Source organism: Trichomycterus rosablanca, chromosome 15 (genome assembly GCF_030014385.1).
Source record: "Trichomycterus rosablanca isolate fTriRos1 chromosome 15, fTriRos1.hap1, whole genome shotgun sequence".
NCBI lineage: Eukaryota > Metazoa > Chordata > Actinopteri > Siluriformes > Trichomycteridae > Trichomycterus > Trichomycterus rosablanca.
The window spans coordinates 13,148,839-13,170,581 of record NC_086002.1 but is presented as its reverse complement, the minus strand read 5'-3'; the positions used below and the strand labels follow the sequence as shown (position 1 = coordinate 13,170,581).

At 34.5% G+C, this 21,743-nt stretch overlaps 1 protein-coding gene across 1 annotated transcript in view; it reads right to left on the bottom strand.

The window, feature by feature from the left end:
* The window catches only part of igf2bp2b (insulin-like growth factor 2 mRNA binding protein 2b), a 92,876-nt gene that overhangs the window by 56,529 nt on the left and 14,604 nt on the right, over window positions 1-21,743 (bottom strand). The window contains exon 2 of the mRNA XM_063009423.1: window positions 19,918-19,978. Coding sequence (XP_062865493.1) covers window positions 19,918-19,978 — 61 coding nt within the window. The remainder of the gene's footprint in view (window positions 1-19,917; window positions 19,979-21,743) is intronic.

Sequence of the window (21,743 nt, the reverse complement as noted above, 5' to 3'; positions counted from 1 at the left end):
ACGCTGCCTACGGGACGCTGTTGGCTGGATATAATTTTGGTTGGTGGACTATTCTCAGTCCAGCAGTGACAGTAAGGTTTTCAAAAACTCAATCAGCACTGCTGTGTCTGATCCTCTCATACCAGCACAAAACACACCAACACACCACCACCATGTCAGTGTCTCTGCAGTGCTAAGAATGACCCACCACCCAAATAATACCTACTCTGTGGTGGTCCTGTTGGGGTCCTGACCATTGAAGAACAGGGAGATACAGGGTGTAGAAACAAGGAGGTGGTTTTAATGTTATGTACCGATATAATGTATATTATATATAATTTCCCTTGGGATAAATAAAGTATCTATCTGTCTGTCTGTCTGTCTATCTAGCTAAACTAAAAATGTTTCCCAGAAAAATGTAATTAACATGGTAAAATATTGATCTAACCAAGTCCTTCAATCTTCCACAGTAAGTCTGACCTTTAAATGGACTTGCTCATCTGAATAGATGAACAAATGTTCATACCACTAACAGGTGGCCGATACAGTAATGCTTATATGATCTAAAGCATGAGCGGAAACGCCTGGGTTTTAAAAGAACAACTGCACATGGTGTTCAGCCTTGACCATCAGTAAGTACTGAAAATAAGCAACATGTTTTAAAGCGGGAGAGAGAATTTAGTTGACGCATGGCCTCTCAATTCCTTGTTAGTGATTATGATTGTTTACAGCTGGTGTCTGCAGTTCATATAATCTGGGATAGTTCAACTGCACCCACTAAAAAGTACATGGAACAGTGGCTTTTTGCCAGGGTCAGAAAGATGTTTTAATGTAATTTAAAGACTTGATTGAAGTTGGTTGAAGTTGGAAGATGCCTGGACAGAGATGCCTGGGCTGCCTTGCTTGACCTTTTGCCACTGTGACCCTGAATGGACGAGCGGAAAAAATGATGATGATGAGATTTCATTTATGGTAGATTAGGTTTTTAAAAAAATGTTTAACAATCTGGACACATTTTAAGTCAATATATGTATAGTATATTAAAACGTAGCTGTGAAAGCTAATGGAAAATATAAAAGTTGTGTGTGTGCGCGTGTGTGTGTATGTAAAGCACACATCTGCTGTCCTTACTGGCACTGCTACACCATGTCCTCAGTACCAGGATTCCAGTGAATCGGGTGACGCAGAATGACGGAATCAGGATCTTATTAACACCACGCGTTCAATATGGCAAGCTCTGCTTACACACACATCCACACCCCACACACACCCCACATGCCTGTATATATGATATAGAGTTTTCCATTTCATAAAATTTAGCACATTTATATTAACATAAACAGAACATACGAAATACTATAAAAATTGATCCCGGAAAGTAGTTTTACTAATCCAACGAATATAAAGAATCTGTATATAATATACAGTATACAACCTATACAGTAGAACCAGAATATACAATATATGGCCAAAAGTATAATAGCACCTTGTAACTCGACCGTCCCCTGCCCTGAACTCAAAATCTTTGAAACTTGACGCCCTTTATGGAGAAATTTGTACTCTTAAACTCAACGTTTAGCTGCTTTGTTCAGAGCTTGGTTTGAGCGGTGGGGCAAAACATCATCAAAGTGCGAATATGAGACGAATCTGCAATTGTGTGGAATAACCGTCAAATCCAGTCTGAAAGCTCCACATGTATCTGTGTTTAACTGGATTTTCCTCTTGTTTCACTTTTAAACTTGTGTTAGAGCTCGGGGTTCTGAGAAATTGTGAGAATCAGTCTAAAACACATCATTAAAAAAAAGCGTAATGTGACTTAATGTATTAAAAGAACGACATAATGACCCTAAACCTCTCTTAATTATTACTGCTCATAAGTTCTCTCCACTAATGAAATTCCTCGCTTGTTGTTTTAGTACAATAAGTCATGTTAAGGTTCACACTCCATAGGAAATAACAGCACAGCAGTGTAAAAGCTATTTTGCTGCTTCTCATTTGAAAAGCGCCTTTACTGAACGAAATACGGCATTCCAAGAACAAGCATCTCCACGATTAAGAAGCATAAGAAACAATAAAGAAGTAAAGGTAAAGTATTATATTTGTGTTATTTTCAGTGTACAAGTGTCAAAAACAACCCCATTATTTTAAATTAGCCTAAAATATATGCAGTTCCACGGGATTATGGAACACATTAACAGTTTTCCCATACATCCTTATGGGAAATACCTTGAAACTCAACGCCTTTTAAACTTAACGCCACTCCCAGAACCAAATAACATTAAGTTTCAAGGTACCACTGTATATGTACACCGCTTCTAATTATTGAATTCAGGTGTTTCAGACACACCCATTGCTAACAGGTGTATGCAGTCTACTTTGTGGCAAGTTAAGTGAGGGCAGTATTCTGTTCCAGCATGACATGGCATGACTGTGCATGAAGTGAAGTCTATGAGGTGTGGAGAAACTCCAGCAGCCTGCACAAAGCCCTGACCTTATCCCTACTGCAGAACCTAGGACCAAATTAGGTTGTTTATTGGGGGCCATACATTTTCACAAATGTGGACAAATTCCCATAGACACACTCCAAACTCTTGTAGAAAGCTTTCCCAAAAAAACAAAGGCTGTTACCAAGGGGCAAGTGGTTGTAATTTGGTTTGGGTCTTCAAGCTACTGATCGGATATACAGTATCTTCTGCTACATCAACATGGGTGGGTAGAACAGGGGTGTCAGAAAGCAAAAAAAACAAGCGATGGGTTCCGGATGCACCCCTCATTATGTGCCATCTGGCGACCCATTGTCAGAGTCAAGCTGCTCGGAACAAGTCCACTGATCACACACACACATTACCGGTGTAAAACCGTTTATCTACAAACTCAGTCCAGCAATTGTATGGCTGTTTTTTTCTCATCCTCTTCTGTCTTTTTGTTTTAACCGTCGGCTCTTTTCCTTGCTTTTCTGATTTCATCGTCTCTCAGATTGACACATACAGATGCACGTCACAGTATATCGTTTGATAACATCTAATCAAGAGAAAGCAGGAGAAAAATCACCAAATACAATGTTAATTAAGAAATGTATTTTAAAAAATCCAGACAGCCTTCAAATACAATGTTGTAAAATAAGAAATGAAATGTGGTACACTCACAGCTGACTTGGCACTATGTTTTAAAAATGTAGCCTCTCATTATCCTGATCAGCCATAACATTAAAACCACCTCCTTGTTTCTACACTCACTGTCCATTTTATCAGCTCCACTTACCACATAGAAGCACTTTGTAGTTCTACAATTACGGACTGTAGTCCATCTATTTCTCTACATACTTTTTTAACCTGCTTTTACTCTGTTCTTCAATGGTCAGGACCCCACAGGACCACCACAGAGTAGGTATTATTTAGGTGGTGGATCATTCTCAGCACTGCAGTGATACTGACATGGTGGTGGTGTGTTAGTGTGTGTTGTGCTGGTATGAGTGGATCAGACACAGCAGCGCTGCTGAAGTTTTTAAATACAGTGTCCACTCACTGTCCACTCTACTAGACACTCCTGCCTAGTTGGTCCACCTTGTAGATGTAAAGTCAGAGACGATTGCTCATCTGTTGCTGCTGTTTGAGTTGGTCATCTTCTAGACCTTCATCAGGGGTCACAGGACACTGCCCACAGGGCGATGCTGGCTGGATGTTTTTGGTTGGTGGACTATTCTCAGTCCAGCAGGGACAGTGAGGTGTTTAAAAATTTAACAGCATTGCTGTGTCAGATCCACTCATACCAGCACAACACACACTAACACACCACCACCATGTCAGTGTGACTGCAGTGCTGAGAATGATCCACCACCTAAATAATACCTACTCTGCTGTGGTCCTTTGGGGGTCCTGACCATTGAAGAACAGCATGAAAGGGGGCTAATAAAGCATGCAGAGAAACAAATGGACTACAGTCAGTAATTGTAGAACTGCAAAGTGCTCCCTATATGGTGGAGCTGATAAAATGGACAGTGAGTGTAGAAACAAGGTGGTTTTAATGTTATGGCTGATCGGTGTAATTCAATTAATCTGTGATTATGTCAAATATTCCTCTATAAATATCCTCCACAGTATAGTTTTAAGACTATGTGTATGTTTGATTAAATGAATGTTACTTTCATATAGACTTTTTTATGGTTGACTGAAACACAATTGCAGGCAGGCGAATCTCTTTAACCTGGCACAACTATTACATACATACAGTAGATGTCTAATTATACACTGTTATCAGAGTGATTATTTAGGGTGCAAAAAAATAATTATGAGTAAACAATCATATTAAAATTTAATTATTTAAAAAAAAAAAAAGATAGTTAGAAAAAGACTGGGCAGCACGGTGGCTCGGTGGGTAGCGCTGTCGCCTCACAGCAAGAAGGTCCTGGTTTCGATCCCTAGAGGGGCAGTCCAGTTCCTTTCTGCGTGGAGTTTGCATGTTCTCCCCGTGTCTGCGTGGGTTTCCTCCGGGAGCTCCGGTTTCCTCCCACAGTCCAAAAACATGCAGTCAGGTTAACTGGAGACACTCCCCACCCCCACCCCCCCCGCAACCCTTATTGGATAAGCGGTTAAGAAAGTGAGTGAGTGAGAGAAAAACACCCTTTTGTATTAAACCAAAGTCTATGTGCATTATGACATACAGTCTACCAAACAAATGTAATTATTAGTTAGAATGTGATCTACAATTCTTTTTTTATGTGTAAATTCTTTGTATTTAATATTTAAGAAAAAAAGAACTATATATTAATGAAATGTAATAAAATTAAAAATAAATTCTCTAATTACACAAACATTAAAAAAGCTAAAAATAATGCACATATGGATACATTTCATTCACAAATAATTTCAATCATTTCAGTCTTTACCAGCATTTTAAGATGATTTGTGAATGAAACATCCAGTTGATTTGAGCTCCATGTTTACAGTTTTTACATCATATAATGCTGATTATTCTGTTTACTGGTGCTGATCACCTAGCCAATCTTTTTCTTATAAGAAGAACCGGTTTCTTTTACCAACAAAACCCCAGATTGAGGTGTGCAGAATGTCTGAAGAACTTTAATAAAGAAATCAATAAAACACACCCTACTGAGCTGTTTAGATTAAATAAATATCTTGTCTCTTTTGCTACTGCGCCATGCATCAGCTGAATACAGATGACTGCAAGACAGGGCCTGACACTGTATGCATTATTACTACTGAAATAAAGCAGCGGTGCAATAATTTGCACATTTATTTTACGTCTGCTATTGTTACTGGTTAATCATAATATATATACAGTATATATATTTTAAAAAAGCGTGAGCAAACGTGTGCAGGTTTTAGAACTAAAGCATTACAATTATGGCATTTTAAACATGTAGCTTTTTGAACTTCTGCTTTTTTAAATAAATAAAGTTTGAATATGAGAATGAAAAAAACATTAAAAACAGATTAGAGCAGTCCAAACTAAATGTCAGCCAGACACTCCTGCAACTTAAGAACAAATAATCAGCTACTTGTTACTCTTACAAATTCATTTTAACGCAGTCAGTGATTTACAATGTAAATATAGTCTAAACAGATTAAACATGATTTTTTTTTTCATTTTAAATGTAAAATTTTTGAAATGTCAATTAATTTGTTAGCTACACATTTAAAAGCAAAATACATCATAAGTAAAGAAATCATACGAGAGTTCAGATAATTTCCATGGTCTGTAGATGAATGGTTTTGAATGCATTTGAATAACAAATGATGAAACTGCTTTCTGTAATTGTACCTTGGGATCTATCTATCTGTCTATCTATCTATCTGTCCGTCTGTCTGTCTGTCTATCTATCTATCTATCTATGGTTTGATTGAAGAGATTTTGTGAATGTTTGAGATTTTACATCTCAAAGACATCAAAAATAAATATTGGAGATCTGAATAACAACTGCTGACTAATGTGTTTGAGTTATTAAAGCTTAGAACAACCAGCTACAACCAGCACTGCTCCCAGCAGATCACGTACACACACACACACAAAACTATACACACTTACAGAAAGTATAGTTTTTTTAATGGAGCATGACAATGTGCAACCTTTTTTCATTTTCAATTATTAGTAAATATAAATAATATTTTTCAGAGTTTTTGACTTTTATTATTGATAATGTCTATATTGTTATACACTGTACTGTTCATTTGTCTATTTTTGGTACCTTGCTATCCCTTTGCTGCTTTAACACTGTGGATTTCCCCACTGTGGGACTCATAAAGGATTATTTTACCTTATCTTATCTCATCTCATCTCATCTCATCTTATCTTATCTTATCTTAGAATAATATTACCAGTTCAAATAAAAGTTGTGCTTCATATAACCTCCTAAAACCTTGCAAAATACTGGAATAATTGTGTTTTTTTTTTTATGTGCATTATTTTATACGTTTTCTTTAATACTTTGAATATATAAATATTCTGTCTTTAATATTTTGATAATAGTATATAAGAATTTATGTATGTTATAAAGAATAAAGAATATGTGAATAAATCCAAGCTTCCATGGAATGGTTTAATTCAACAAAATAAAGTTTCGCATTTATATAAATAATAAAATAAATAAAATAAATCAATTCCAAAAAGTTCCAAAATTATAAAAATAATTGTAATCATTTCAGTATAGAATTAGGAACAAATATGTTCCTGTTTAATCGACAATAACAAATTATAAGTAACATATTATAAAATTAAAACTAATTGTATAAGGAGGTTCCTTTAGGACAGCTAGGACACACCTGAATGAGGGTAAATCACTGAACTAGCCCTACAATAAGTTCCAAAATTATAAAAATAATTGTAACAATTTCAATATAGAATTAGGAACAAATATTTCCCTATTTAATCAACAATAACAAATTATAAGTAACATATTAGTATTAATCAATAACGTTAGCTATTATTTGCAGTTATGTACGACACAAAAGTATAAATAATAATAATAAAAAAATTACATCTACAATAAAAGTTGTTTTAAATATTAAGCCTGACAGAAGAAAAAAAACTATTTTAATTAATAAAATATTTCATCAGTAGAAAATCAGGTACTTAAACTTAGTCTGAACATTTACAGTTCAGCAGAAAATATTGATTAAAATTTGCTATTAAATATAGTAATTAGAATTAACTGAATTAGAAACAGAGTGCCTGATCATCCTTAATAAACATTCTTCAAACTAAACACTGACTCACCTAATAAAAACATGGTTCTGTTTTAATATTTTGGGTTGTTTTTTATCAACACAAGCACATTTAAGGCTGATAGGTGGTTTTGAACTTGCTAATTAAATAAAACATCATAAATTCGTTTACAGTTTAAACAGGTGGAATTAATAGTTAATAGTTTTATATTATTTTATTATGGCTCAAGAATTATTTGTTTTATTGTGGATATAATTTCAGTTTTCTTTAATTAACAAAACATCAGTTGTGATATTGATAATAAATTACAAGCTTTCTATTCATGTTTTATTTATCATTCATTACTGATTAAAGAATCATGAGTTTCTAGCTGATGGAAACATAAAAAAATAAATGTAAAATAACTATTTTACTACTTTTTGTGGACACTTGGAAACACGACATAAGCACTAGCTGCTAAATGCAAATCTCATTTATTAAAATAAACCCAAATTAATGTACATGACAAATCAAATGAAAATGAGCACATTTTATTGTACTAAAGTTTTTGTACTAATTTAAGTCTTTAAATAACAAACTATTTTTCCCTTTGTTGTGCTTCTGTAGACGATTGTGCTATAAACCTGTACTGTTTATTATTCATTTTAAAAATTTGATTGAATTGCAATGAAATATACACTGAAATGTACACAACCAGGGCTGCAAGTTTAGATCCTGTTGAACAGATGAAGTATTAGTTTTAAATATTGCTTCACTGTTTACTATAGAAGGTACAAAATTAAAGTTACATTTATTAGGCTCAATTTGACAACATCACACAAAAAACTTATTTTATAAGTAGGTTCCTCTATGACACCTATATAACACACACCTGAATCAGGGTAAATCACTGAAGTAGCACTACATAAAGTTATTAATTATAATAATAATTGTAACAATTTCGATATACTGTAGAATTAGGAACAAATATTTCCCTGTTTAATCAACAATAACAAATGATAAGTAACATATTAGTATTAATAAATAACGTTTAATAGCTATTATTTGCAGTTATGTAGGACACAAATGTAAATAGTAAAAGATGTTTTAAATATTAAGCCTGATAGAAGACAAAGTCTTTTAACTAATAAAATATTATATCAGTAGTTCTATAATAAAAAAACATTGTATAAGGAGGTTCCTTTAGGACAGCTAGGACACACCTGAACGAGGGTAAATCACTGAACTAGCACTACAAACATTTCCAAAATTATAAAAAATAATTGTAAGAATTTCAATATAGAATTAGGAACAAATATTTCCCTGTTTAATCGACAATAACAAATTATAAGTAACATATTAGTGTTAATAAATAACATTAGCTATTATTTGCAGTTATGTACGACACAAATGTAAAGTGTATTAAGCCTGATAGAAGACAAAAGTCTTTTAACGAATAAAATATAATAAATTATAATTTTATATTATAATAAAAAAAACTCATTTTATAAGGTGTTTTTAGGACAGCTATGACACACCTGAACGATGGTAACTCACTAAAGTAGCACTACAAAAAGTTCCACAATTATTCAAATAAATGTAATAATTTTAATATAGAATTAGGAACAAATATTTTCATGATTAATCGACAATAACAAATAAGCAACATATTATGAAATTAAAACTAATTTCATATGGAGGTTCCTATAGCATAGCTAGGACACACCTGAACGAGGGTAAATCACTGAACTAGCACCACAAAAGCACTGCAAGGACTATTGACTATTTCTTTATAATTCATCATTATAACAAATTGATTAATATAATTTTTTGAAAATTAATAGTTTAAGTTTTTGGTGATTTTGTTATGCATGTTAATATTTAATATCTAGACATTTTTATCCTTTCAAAAACATGATACTATTTATTCCTAATTATAGGTTTTTGTTTTAATATTTAATATTAAATATTAATTGCATCTGCAAATAAATACAAATGGCTACATGTTCAGAATTTTTTATTATTATTACTATTATTATTATTGTTATTCTTCTTTTTCTCCTTCTTCTTCTTCGTCTTCTTCTTCTTATTATTATTATTATTATTATTGGTTATTATATTTATTAATTATTTCAATAAATAACATTAAAACAAAAATATCTGCTGCAATTTCAAACAGCATTGATTTAAACCACATATTGACTAAGCATAATTATTATTAGAATATAATGCACAATTGTAGCTATTAGCATCAATATTTCTAATAATTCTATTACAAATAATTATTTATTTATTATTAATAATACAAACTTTCAGTATCTTTCTTTGGTATCTTTAGATAATAGCACTAAGTGATTTAAATTAAATAAAACAAACATTTGAGATGTGGAGTAAATTCAGCTTATAATGTAATTTTATCAGAACTAAAACTTTACAAGTTTATAGTAAATACTAATATGCATAATAAAATATGCCTCTTAAAGCCTTTAACATTATATCCTGTATAAATAAAAGCCCATCATTTTAAGCTTCAGCTTCTTAAATTAAAACTTTAATCTAATTACTTTAACTTTAGTCTAATCAGAATTTTACTGCTCGAGTCATAATGAAATAAAAACTTCATTTAAAGGAAATATCCACTGCAGCTTAAAGCTAAATTCCTTCTACTGAAGCTGTGCTGTTTAATTCACTTTAAATATATTACAGCAATGAAGTGTTAGCAATAAAAAAGAAACAAACATCTGTCAGGTCTCCTGCTAATGAATTTGATCTGCTGGTCTGAGTTAATGTAGCTAAAATAAAGTCCTAGTGATGATTTGATTTCCTGAACTTTTTCAGCTCTATGCATGACTTTAAATATACAATCTCCTTGCTGCTTTACTTTTGAAATATTAAACTTGCTTTATGTTGCTTATTTATAATTCTAGTATCAGTTTATTTTGTTAGGGCTGTCTAATGAATCATAGTTTCAGCATTATCACATTCAATCCACAGTTAATGAGATATATTATTGGGCTTGGTGAAATCACAAGCATTTCTGGTTCGTGACAGTTGGTTACGTAATCTTTGTTTATTAGTTTTGGGGTTTTGATGAGTAACTGATAAAGTATGGGAACAAAATGTTTTTTTATTATCTGGATTAGAGCCATGGATTAGAAATGTATAGCATGTTTATTAATACAATTTTAATTTTAATATAGAAATAAATAAAGCGTAAAACTTTTTGTTTCAATAATAAATATGAAACTGTAAGTGCAGTCATTTTTTAAATACTGGTTAAATAAATATTCACTTAATAGTAAATACATTTAGATTTTTGATTGTTGATATTTTAGTATGAAAGAGTTTTAAGAGATTATTATTATTATTATATAATAATTAAACTAGGTCTTCTAATTTGTTTTTGTTTAATAAATGTTCATGTGTGAAGGCAAATGTTTGTGGCTGGGGGGAATACCCTGAGGAAACCCAAACTGGTACAGGTGTACCAAACGTTCTTCAGACACAGACTAGGCTTACACTAAGGCATGCCAGGTATCTTTTAGATTTTGTGCTAATGAATCAGCATTAAGACCTGAGTGACTTTTTATAAGAAACACATTGTCATGGTCAGACAAACGGACACACTGATTTGCCATACTAGCCATTTAGAAAGGGAGTACGCTATGTTTACCTTTGAGACCAATATATAGTAGCCTATAGCTACATAAATTGGAACAGTGATTATCTGAACAAAAATTATTATTATTAAGGAGCCATGAATTTTATTATATTTTTGGGGAATTTTTATAAATGTATAGCACGTTTATTAATAACATTTAAATTTTTATATAGATTTTTGTTTCCATAATAAATATGAAACTGTAAGTGCAGTCATTTTTTTAAATACTGGTTAAAATACACATGGTTTTAATAAAAGATGTCCCGCACTGCCGCTCAGGTGGCGCAGCGGTAAAATACACCAGCACACCAGAGCTGGGATTTCTAATACATCGTATTGAATCTCAGCTCTGCCATGCGGCTGGGCTGGGCGGCTATATGAACAACGATTGGCTTGTTGTTCATACAGGGTGGGTAAGTCGGAGCTGGGACCTCATAACTGATGCAATTACGAAATCTGCTGGCTGATTTGGTGTCTGCACAGTCTTGGGAAATAATGTGATCAGAGAGTGGCTCTTTGTACACAAGGCTGATCCAGACATGAACTCGCCTCGTGCAGGTGAAAAGATGCAGTCGGCTACTGCGCACGTGTCGGAAGTGTGTTCGCTCTCCTCAATCGGGGCAGTGGTCAGCACTAGTAGAGAGGAAGCTTAACGTAATTGGGTAAAAAATTGGACGTGCTAATAATCGGGAGAAAAGGAGAGAAAATGGGAGAAAAAAAATGTCCAGCAATGGTCAGTTTGTGGTCAGATGTTCACATAAATGTAAACTAAGATGAAGGACATTAAAAATAGTAAATAAATAAAATATAAACTATAAATCTAAGACATAAACTATACATATAAGCTGGCGCTCGGATAGCACAGCGGTCTATTATGCTAGACCAACAGTACTGAGATCTGGGTTCAAATCTCAGCTGTGCTGTCTACACAGACATGATTAGCTATGTCTGTGTGGGGTTATGGCCGAAGCTCTGCACTGAATTTCTGTCCTGTCCAGAGAGTTCCTGCCATGTGTCCAGTGTTTCCCAGTGGAACCAATCCTGCCAAGACCCTGACCAAGATAAATCCTGTTGATAAAAATTAAATAAAATATACATTTAAATATATAAATACATTTACTCTGCATTTACTCAGAATTTAACTTAAAAAGTGCAGTACAGTGGTACTTCAGGACCTAGATTTAAAAACACTGGCAAAGGCTTTTTCTCATAGTCCACAAACACAAAGCTTTTATTTAATAAATTATTGTGTTTCTTTGAGTCATCTGTTCTTTCTTCACTCTATAATCCTGGTCTGTTTTTCAAATAAAAGAAAGATCTCATCATGAATGGGAGCTCACTGTTTGCATTGTCACTGCCCCAATTATACCATCTGAATAGTGGTGCATTAATGACAATAATGTCTGGATTTCAGACGGCTCATACCACGCTTTATAACATTAGCCTTCCCAGAACTGATCTGGCACCGCTTCCAGGAAGCCCGACAGGCCCTAAGGATTTTCGCCTGACTGTGGTAGAAAATGGCAAACCCTCATGTCTGTATTTCAACGGTTACATTCGTCTTGTGTCTCAGCACCAATTAGATGCTGCTGAATAGAGATTTTTATAATCCAGACCAAGCAAACAATCTGTAAAAAGCAGAAAACCATCTACCCACATAATACTCGATGTTAAAATAGTACACAGCCCATAATATACACCGCACCACTGGTACTATTTTGGTATCGTATTTGCACTGTGGAATGAATGTCCTGGATCTGGCTTATAATTCACTTATTTAATCACATAACTCCCATTTAGCAGGGAGAAATTTCTTCACAAGAGGGAGCAGGACCACACCACACCACACCGATTTACCACCACACTGACACTCACTCACACCTAGGATCAATTAAGAGAGCCAGAAGAATTGTTGTGGGGTTTTGGCAGCTGGTAGATAGATAGATAGATAGATAGATAGATAGATAGATAGATAGATAGATAGATAGATAGATAGATAGATAGATAGATAGACAGACAGACAGACAGACAGACAGACAGACAGACAGGTACCTACCTAGGTAGGTAGGTAGACACACAGGCAGGTAGGTAGGTAGATAGACACACAGGCAGGTAGGTAGGTAGACAGACAGGTAGAAAGAAAGATAGGTAGACAGATAGATAGATAGACAGGCTGACAGACAGGTAGGCAGACACACAGGCAGGTGGGTAGGTAGGTAGATTAGGTAGGTAGGTAGACACACAGGCAGGTAGGTATGTAGGTAGGTAAACAGACAGACAGATGGACAGGTAGGTAGGTAGACAGACAGACAGGTAGACAGACAGGTAGGCAGACAGACAGGCAGGTGGGTAGGTAAACAGACAGACAGACAGACAGACAGACAGACAGACAGGTAGGTGGGTAGGTAGGTATGTAGACAGACAGATAGACAGATTAGATAGGTAGGTAGGTACGTAGGTAGGTAGGTAGGTAGGTAGGTAGGTAGGTAGGTAGGTAGGTAGAAACACAGGCATGTAGGTAGGTAGACAGACAGACAGATAGACAGGTAGGTAGATAGACACACAGGCAGGTAGGTAGGTAGACAGACAGACAGACAGACAGACAGACAGACAGGTAGGTGGGTAGGTAGGTAGACAGACAGATACATAGTCAGACAGATAGACAGGCAGACAGAAAGACAGGTATGTAGGTAGACACACAGGCAGGTGGGTAGGTAGGTAGACAGACAGACAGACAGACAGACAGAATGACAGACAGACATTTCCCGCTGTGCCATGTTGTCCTCCAAATATGAATAACACAAGAATTAAACCAGGATCATCCTGGTACCCACTACCTGCTGTTCCACACTGGTACAGCCTACCTATTCAACAGAACCTCACAGTCCACAGCGGAGCGTCAAGCTTAGAGACGCCAGTTAAAATCTAAAATGTATTTAATAAAAAACAGTGTAGCGGACATGGCAGTAATGCACAACAATAATGAACTTGATGAGCACCATTAAAACATTTTGAGTAAAAGTTTTAGCAAAAAGTTCATTAAGACCGCTTTTTAAATGTGCTGATAAAAGAATAGAGATGCAGCCTGTACATCAAAACTCTTCCTGACCACATTAATGTGGTTATTATAAGATTATAAGCAACATACAGCGACATGATGCAAAATCTCCCCATCATTTTACACAGATCCACATGTGCAGATGCCAAACTGACACTAAATAGCTCAAGCATTCCTGATTTTGATGTGTAATAGTTATTTAATTATTAGTGTAATAATTAAATGCATAAAAATTTATGGAGCTCAGGCTCAGGTGGAGCAGCGGTCTGTTGTCAGATGGCTCATGTCACAGATATTATTGGATACATCTGAGTTCAAGGATGGCCAAAGCCCTGTCCAGTAATCTTTCCAAGGTATATCTCGCTTACACCTAGTGTTTCCCAGCGACTTTGACCAGGATAATGGAAATGGATTAATGGAAAAGTTGGTGTATGCGCACTGACAATGTGTGAGAATTTAGCACTCTTACTCTGTAGAAATTTGCAGCTTTACTCTAAATTTAAATATGGCATCAGGAGTTGTAAATACATTTAAATAATATGTTTAAATGATCTCATTAATTAAACAATGACTATCAGTTAACTGCTTAATAAGTAACATCCCTAATCCAAACCAAATAGAGTGATTAAAGCTGGGATGTTGGAGCTGCGTTGCACCTACCTTTTCACCTACCTATCTGTTCCACTGTGCCATCCAACGTACAATAATGCTCTGTACAACTGAATAATATTAGCATGTCTACACGGTTTTAGAGGTCGCCATGGCAATTTCATATTTCGAACATTGATGTTATTCCATGTGAGAGGAAGAGAAAGCAGGTCATGTGGTACGACTGGGTCTTGAAGGTCAGTTAGCAGTGTAAAGCCACATTTTCAAAAAATAAATGTGTAAACAGAACTATGGGCAGACCACTGGGGGGGGTTGTTTGAGTTGAGGTCGATCTGTTTTTACTACTATTATTGAAACTACACACAGACACACAGGTGAACGAGGTTAGACTGGACTCGAATCTCAATTCCAATCATTTGTACGATACAAAATAACAGCAGTGGTGAATAAATCATAATCAGTGCACATTAGCTAAACGTGTAACTTCTATCAGACTGATAATCAACGTCATGCATCAGCAATAAGAAAGAATATAAAACAATTGATGGTTTAAATCAGTATGAGACAATTAGTTAGGAAGAAACTGGTGGCTTAACCACAGGTGCATTCATTTTAAAGAAAGTAATTTATTTAAGTTTCAAAAGTTAATTTATGTCAAACATGGACAAACAGAATCAGCAGTCACAAAAATACCAACAGAACTAAAAACAAATACAAAAACTATGTGTTGTGAACTGTACAAAGCTGGAATCCATAGCAGGGCTGGCATTCAGAATATTTTGTTAATTATTATTATTGTTATTATTATTACTATTATTATTTTTATTATTATTATTATTGATGAAGTTGTTATTAACATTATTAACAGTAATATTATTGTTGTTTTTATTATTATCATCATGATTAATAATATTATTATCATTATTATTAATATTTTTATTATTTTTGTTGTTGTTGCTGTTGTTGTTATTATTATTATCTTTATGATCATTCATATTATTATTTTTATTGAAGTTATTATTATTATTATTATTATTATCATTATTATTGCTGTTGTAATTATAATTATTATCAATATTAATATTATTATTATTAATATTATTATTGTTGTTGCTGTTCTTGTTATGATTATTATCATTATGATCATTAATGTTATTTTATTGTTATTATTATTGCTGTTATTATTGTTGTTGTTGCTATTATTATTATCATTATTAATATTATTATTATTCATTAATTATTAATAATTATTTTTGTTGTTGCTTTTGTTGTTATGATTATTAATATAATAATTAACATTATTAACATTATAATTATGATCATTAATATTATTATTTTTATTGAAGTTATTATTGCTATTGCTGTTGCTGTTGTTATGATTATTATTTTCATTATAATTAATATTATTTTTATTGTTATTATTATTATTATTATTGCTGTCATTATTATTGTTGTTGTTGTTATGATTATTATTATCATTATGATTATTAATATTATATTATTATTATTGTTGTTGTTATTATAATAAATGATATGCACCCAGGTGGCGCAGTGGGATATTCCACTAGCACACCAGCGCCAAAATTCTGAACTCCTCGGTTCTAAACTCGGCATTGCCACTGGTCGGCTGGGCGCCATCTAGCGGGCATAATTGCCAGTGCCTGCAGCAGACACATGATGACCGGACTATGTGGGTGGGGTCTTCAAACGCTGTGTAAGGACCCTGATCGGCAGATAGAGTGGCGCCTGTGCAGAGTGCATGGGTGAAAAAGGGTTCCGCTAAAGGGCTGCGCGTGGGTTGGAGGAGCAGCAATATACCCACCTTAACTGCAAAAAATCAGGGATCCTCCAGCAGCGGAAGACAAATTGACTATGCTAAATTGGGAGAAAAATGGGAGAAAATGCATAAAATAAAATAGAAAAAAAATTATAAACTATTATTATTATTGTACTTATTATTATCAATATTATCATTATTATTAATATTATTATTGTTGAATTATTTTTGTAATGATGATTTTTCAGCCTATTATACTTCAAACTCAATGCACAATTAATTATGTATATATTAAAAGTATACATACACATATTTTACTTGAAGAATCACAGAACTCATGTTTCGGTTTCTCCATTTTATTTTTAATGTCTCCTGAATGCCAGGGTCATGTAAGGTTGTTTTAAATAAATAAAAAATAAAAAAACAATTATAAACATTTTTTCACATTTTCACTCTGATGACACCAAATGAAGTAACAAACAGGTCACAGCGTTCCAACAACAGGTCGATTAAATCTCACTATCAGGTGCAGAACAACTCCACTGCTCTTATATTAACACACACACTGTTAAAAGGTGATGCTCTCTGGAGAGCAAAATCATCACAGCATGTTCAACATCAAAGCACAGTCGACTCTGTTTACAAGTTACTGGGGGTAGGGTGTTGGTGAATGATCTGTTTCATCAACTTAATTAAGTTCAGATGGATATAAAAAATCAATCCCACACTCTGCAAGGCTAACAAAGACCTACTAGTGTAAAAAGCAGTTGAACACTCCTCACTGATATCTTCCATCATGTTGCCATGAGGAATTTTTTATTTCTAATGTCTCCTTCATTTTTAAGACTGCACTTATTTATTTATTTGTTTTTACTGACCACTTTGTCCTGGTCAGGGTTGCACCACCCAAAACACTGGGCGCCACACACTCACACACTCACTTCCATGTATGGGCAGTTTATGGAGTCAATTAATTTTATTCTTTTTTTATCCCGGTCATATCCGATTACCCAATTGTATCTCCTGCACCGCTGCAGACACTTACACTGACTGAGGAAGGTGCACTTCCCCTCCAACACCAGTGCAGTATCTAACCGCTTCACCATTATTCCCAGTCTCTTTGCAGGTGCCATCAACCAGCCAGCAGAGGCCACAATTGCAACTGCAGTAGCAATGAGGAATCACTTCGATCCTCCCACTCACAGACACAGTCAAGAATGTCTGAGTAGACACACAACCGGCCAATAGCACAGCAGAGATTTAATTTTAAGAGCTTGAGATTTTTTTTATTCAACATTTTTAGTATTATTATTATTATTGTTGTTGTTGTTGTTGTAATTATTATTATTATCTTTATTATTATTATTGTTGTTGTTGTTGCTATTGTTGATATTATTATTATTATTATTATTGTTGTTGTTATGATTATTATTATTATTACTATTATTATTATTATTATTATTATATTTTTATTATTGTTGTTATTATTATTATTATTGTTGTTGTTATTATTTTTATCATTATTGTTATTATTATTATTATTATTATTATATTGTTATTATTGTTGTTGTAATTATTATTATTATTGTTGTTATTATTATTTTTGTAATTATTATTATTGTTGTTGTTGTTTATATAATTATTACTATTATCATTGTTATTATTATTGTTGTTATTATTATTATTGTTGTTGTTTATATAATTATTACTATTATCATTGTTATTATTATTGTTATTGTAATTATTATTATTATCATTATTGTTATTATTATTATTGTTGTTGTTTATATAATTATTACTATTATCATTACTGTTATTATTATTATTATGATTATTATTATTGTTATTATTATTATTATGATTATTATTGTTGTTAATAAGACTCACATTAAAGCCATGTGGTCAACTTTCCAGCCCATTACACTTCAAAATCAACACACAATTAACAAAACGTATAGTAATATATCATTTTATTTCCAGCATTACATAACTTATACAGAACTTAAAACTCACAGACACAGCCAATCATGTCTGTGCAGGCACCCAGCCAGCCAATAACAGAGCAGAGATTTTAATTCATGAGTGTCTTTTTATTCTACATTAATTTCAGTATCAGTAAATAAATGTTATTTTAATCATAAGCTTTTTTTAAACCATGGTTCTGTATAACTGGGGTATGCACCACTGGTGTTACTTAAAGCTCCCAGAAAATTGTTGCATACCCTAAAATAAAAGTATTGATTTACCATTTATTCATTTTTATCTGTTTTCTTAAATGTATTTTTTTAAATAGCAGACGATTCCAAAGCAACTTCAATTTGAAATTCAAACAATTTAGTGCAGCTTGGTGGTGGTGGTGGTGGTGGTGGGGGTGCTTAAACCAGCAACCTTTTGATTTTACGTTCAGTATTTTACTTATAAGAATATATAAGAAATAAAGGAATAATTACCATTAAAAACAACACAGTGAGCTTCACATACATCATGCTTCACTTAAACCATATATCACAGGTACTATTTCCCAATAAAATCCCTTTCTCCCATCACATTATAACAGAAAGAATCAGGATGGAAGATTTTAAACATTCTACAGTATTTATTGAGGTTTTTGCATAACATGTTACAGGACAAAAGGAGTAAAACAATGTGAAGAAAGAAAATTGTATACATATGCATATTAATACAGATTGCCAAAGTGTAAAATCCTCTCTACCAGCACCCTCTTCCCAACGGTGCCCACCCCATTCCCCAGAGGAAAGGGGAAATAAAATTCACTACTACAATAATACATTAGGGTACACAAAAATATTCCAAGGGAATATTTAAAAAAAACTCCATAATGAATAGGAATAGATATGGCAGAAACTACCTGTGTTGGTCCTAACTGAGCACTGAATTTTTTCTGTGTAGAGAAACTGTGTAACGTTGTGGGTGGAAAAGCATGTTTAGAAAAGGCTATGACATCAGATTGGATGATGGAAGGTTTTGGTTGACTCAAAAACACCTGATAGTTCAAAAATACTGAATGGTAATCTCAATATAGACAGCACTGGTGTGTTCAAGTGTGTGTTACACGTGTCCCTGTTGGAGGACTTTTAGGTGCTTTCTAGAACTAGACTGCACAGTAAAATCCTATAAACACATTTCTACTACTCTTAAATCCAGTCTGTTTAGAAAGCATGTGGTTTAAACCTTTATTTAAGGGGTTTGCAAACTTTTACACTCAAGCGTAAAAGTGTAGGCCGTTCCACTTCCGGCCCGGTGAAGTGCCAGTCTCTTTCAACTCTCAGACGTGAGTTGTGTACATCGTGTACCGTATAGTGGCACAACCTGGTGAATGAAGCGCCGCACGGTCTGCTTTCACAGGAAGTGTAACTAAGAGCTGTTAAACCCCTGTCATCAAGCAGCACCACCGATCCTGTCTGATTTGTACGCCATAAACAATGTCGCCGTGGTTACGGGCCATACAAGCGCTTTAATCTAGTCGGTTATGAATGTAAGCGATTCTGCTAGCGCTGCTCTTCTACGCTAGCAGAAAAAAAAACACATGTTCGTAAACAACATTTTCCTGTTACATAATGGCAGCTTCTTGGACACAAACAAGAACAAGCAGGCCTACTCGTGCATGCACACAATGCAAACAGGAAGACCAAGAAAACACCAAGTATTTACCTTAGTTTTTTGGGAACCGAGTAGTCCACCTCAATCACTTTTCCATGCAATTCAGCTTTGCCTAAACAAAGAAACAATAAAGAAATTTGCTCATAATGTCAATGTCATTTACATTTACAGCATTTAGCAGATGATTTAGTCCAACGTGACAATTGTGACTGAATACAATTGAAGCTATTTTGCATTAAGGATCTTGCTCAGGGGAGAAACAGTGCAGCTTGGAAGTAACCCAGCAACCTTTCAATTTCATGTTCAGTACCTTACTTTTTAATATATTAGAAATAAAGGAATAACCAGAATTACAAAACACCAGAGCTGGGATCTCGAATACATCGTATCGAGTCTCAGCTCTGCCTGCCGGCTGGGCTGAGCAGACACATGAACAACGATTGGCCTCTTGTTCAGATAGGGGTGAGATATTAAGCCGGATAGCCAACTGCGACCTCTGCTGGCTGATTGATGGCACCTGCACAGAGACGGGAAAAGAGTGCTGTCAGGGTGTGTCTCTCCGTACACAGTGCTGATCCGCATTGCACTCTTCAAAAGTGTGGGTGACAAAATGCATACGGCTAGTGCCTACGTGTCGGAGGGGGCGTGGGTTAGCTTCGTTCTCCTCAATCAGAGTGGGGATCGTATCATTATTGTTATTATTATTATTATTATTGTTGTTGTTTTGTTGTTGTTGTTATTATTATTATTATTGTTGTTGTTTTGTTGTTGTTGTTATTATTATTATTATTATTATTGTTATTGTTATTATTATTGTTAACAAGACTCACATTAAGTCATGTGGTCAACTTTCCAGCCCATTACACTTCAAAATCAACATTACAATTAACAAAACGTATATTAAAGATATATATAAAAATATATCTATACACATATTTTATTTCCAGCATTACATAGCTTATTCACAGGACTCACAGACACAGCCAATCATGTCTGTGCAGGCACCCAGTCGGCCAGGGTTTGTCTCTCCATACACAGTGCTGATCCGCATTGCACTCGTCAAAGTGTGGGTGACAAAATGCATACGGCTGCTGCCTATGTGTCGGAGGGGGCGTGGGTTAGCTTCATTCTCCTCAATCAGAGTGGGGATCGTATCATTATTATATCACTATTATTAGTGGGGATCGGCATTGGTGGAGAGGAAGCATGACGCAATCGGGAATTTGGACGCGCTAAAAGGGTGCGAAAATGCATAAACAAAATATAAAAAATTAAAAACATGCCAAGATGTCCCATCCCATATACATATTAATACAGACTGCCAAACTGTGAAATGCCCTCTACCCGCACTTCAATTGTTCCTACACCATTCCCCCAGAGAAAAAAAGGAAATTCTCTACTAAAATACTATCATCAGGGTACACAAAAAGATTTTCAATCCATTTTACACCACACTTCCAGCTGGTCAGAGTCATACAGGGATGGGCACTGCCCAGAAACACTGGGCATGAGCCTGGAATACTCTTTGACCCTGGGTGATAGTTTATTACAGTGCACCATACACACTCATTCACATGAGCGTTTTAAATGTTTGTCTATTTCTTTATTAATTAACCTACCAGCTTCATTCTGGTTGGGGTCACAGTGTAACTGGACCACCCAGAGACACTGGGTACGAGGCTGGATCACACCAGACAGGGTGAGAGTTTATTACAGGGCATTTTTTTGTTGTTGTTTATGCATTTTCTCCCCTTTTCCTCCAGACTCCAATTGCCTGATTGCGTCATGCTTCCTCTCCACTAATGCTGACCCCGGCTCTGATTTGAGAAGAACGACGCTAACCCACGCCTCCTTCGACACGTGGGCAGCAGCCGTAT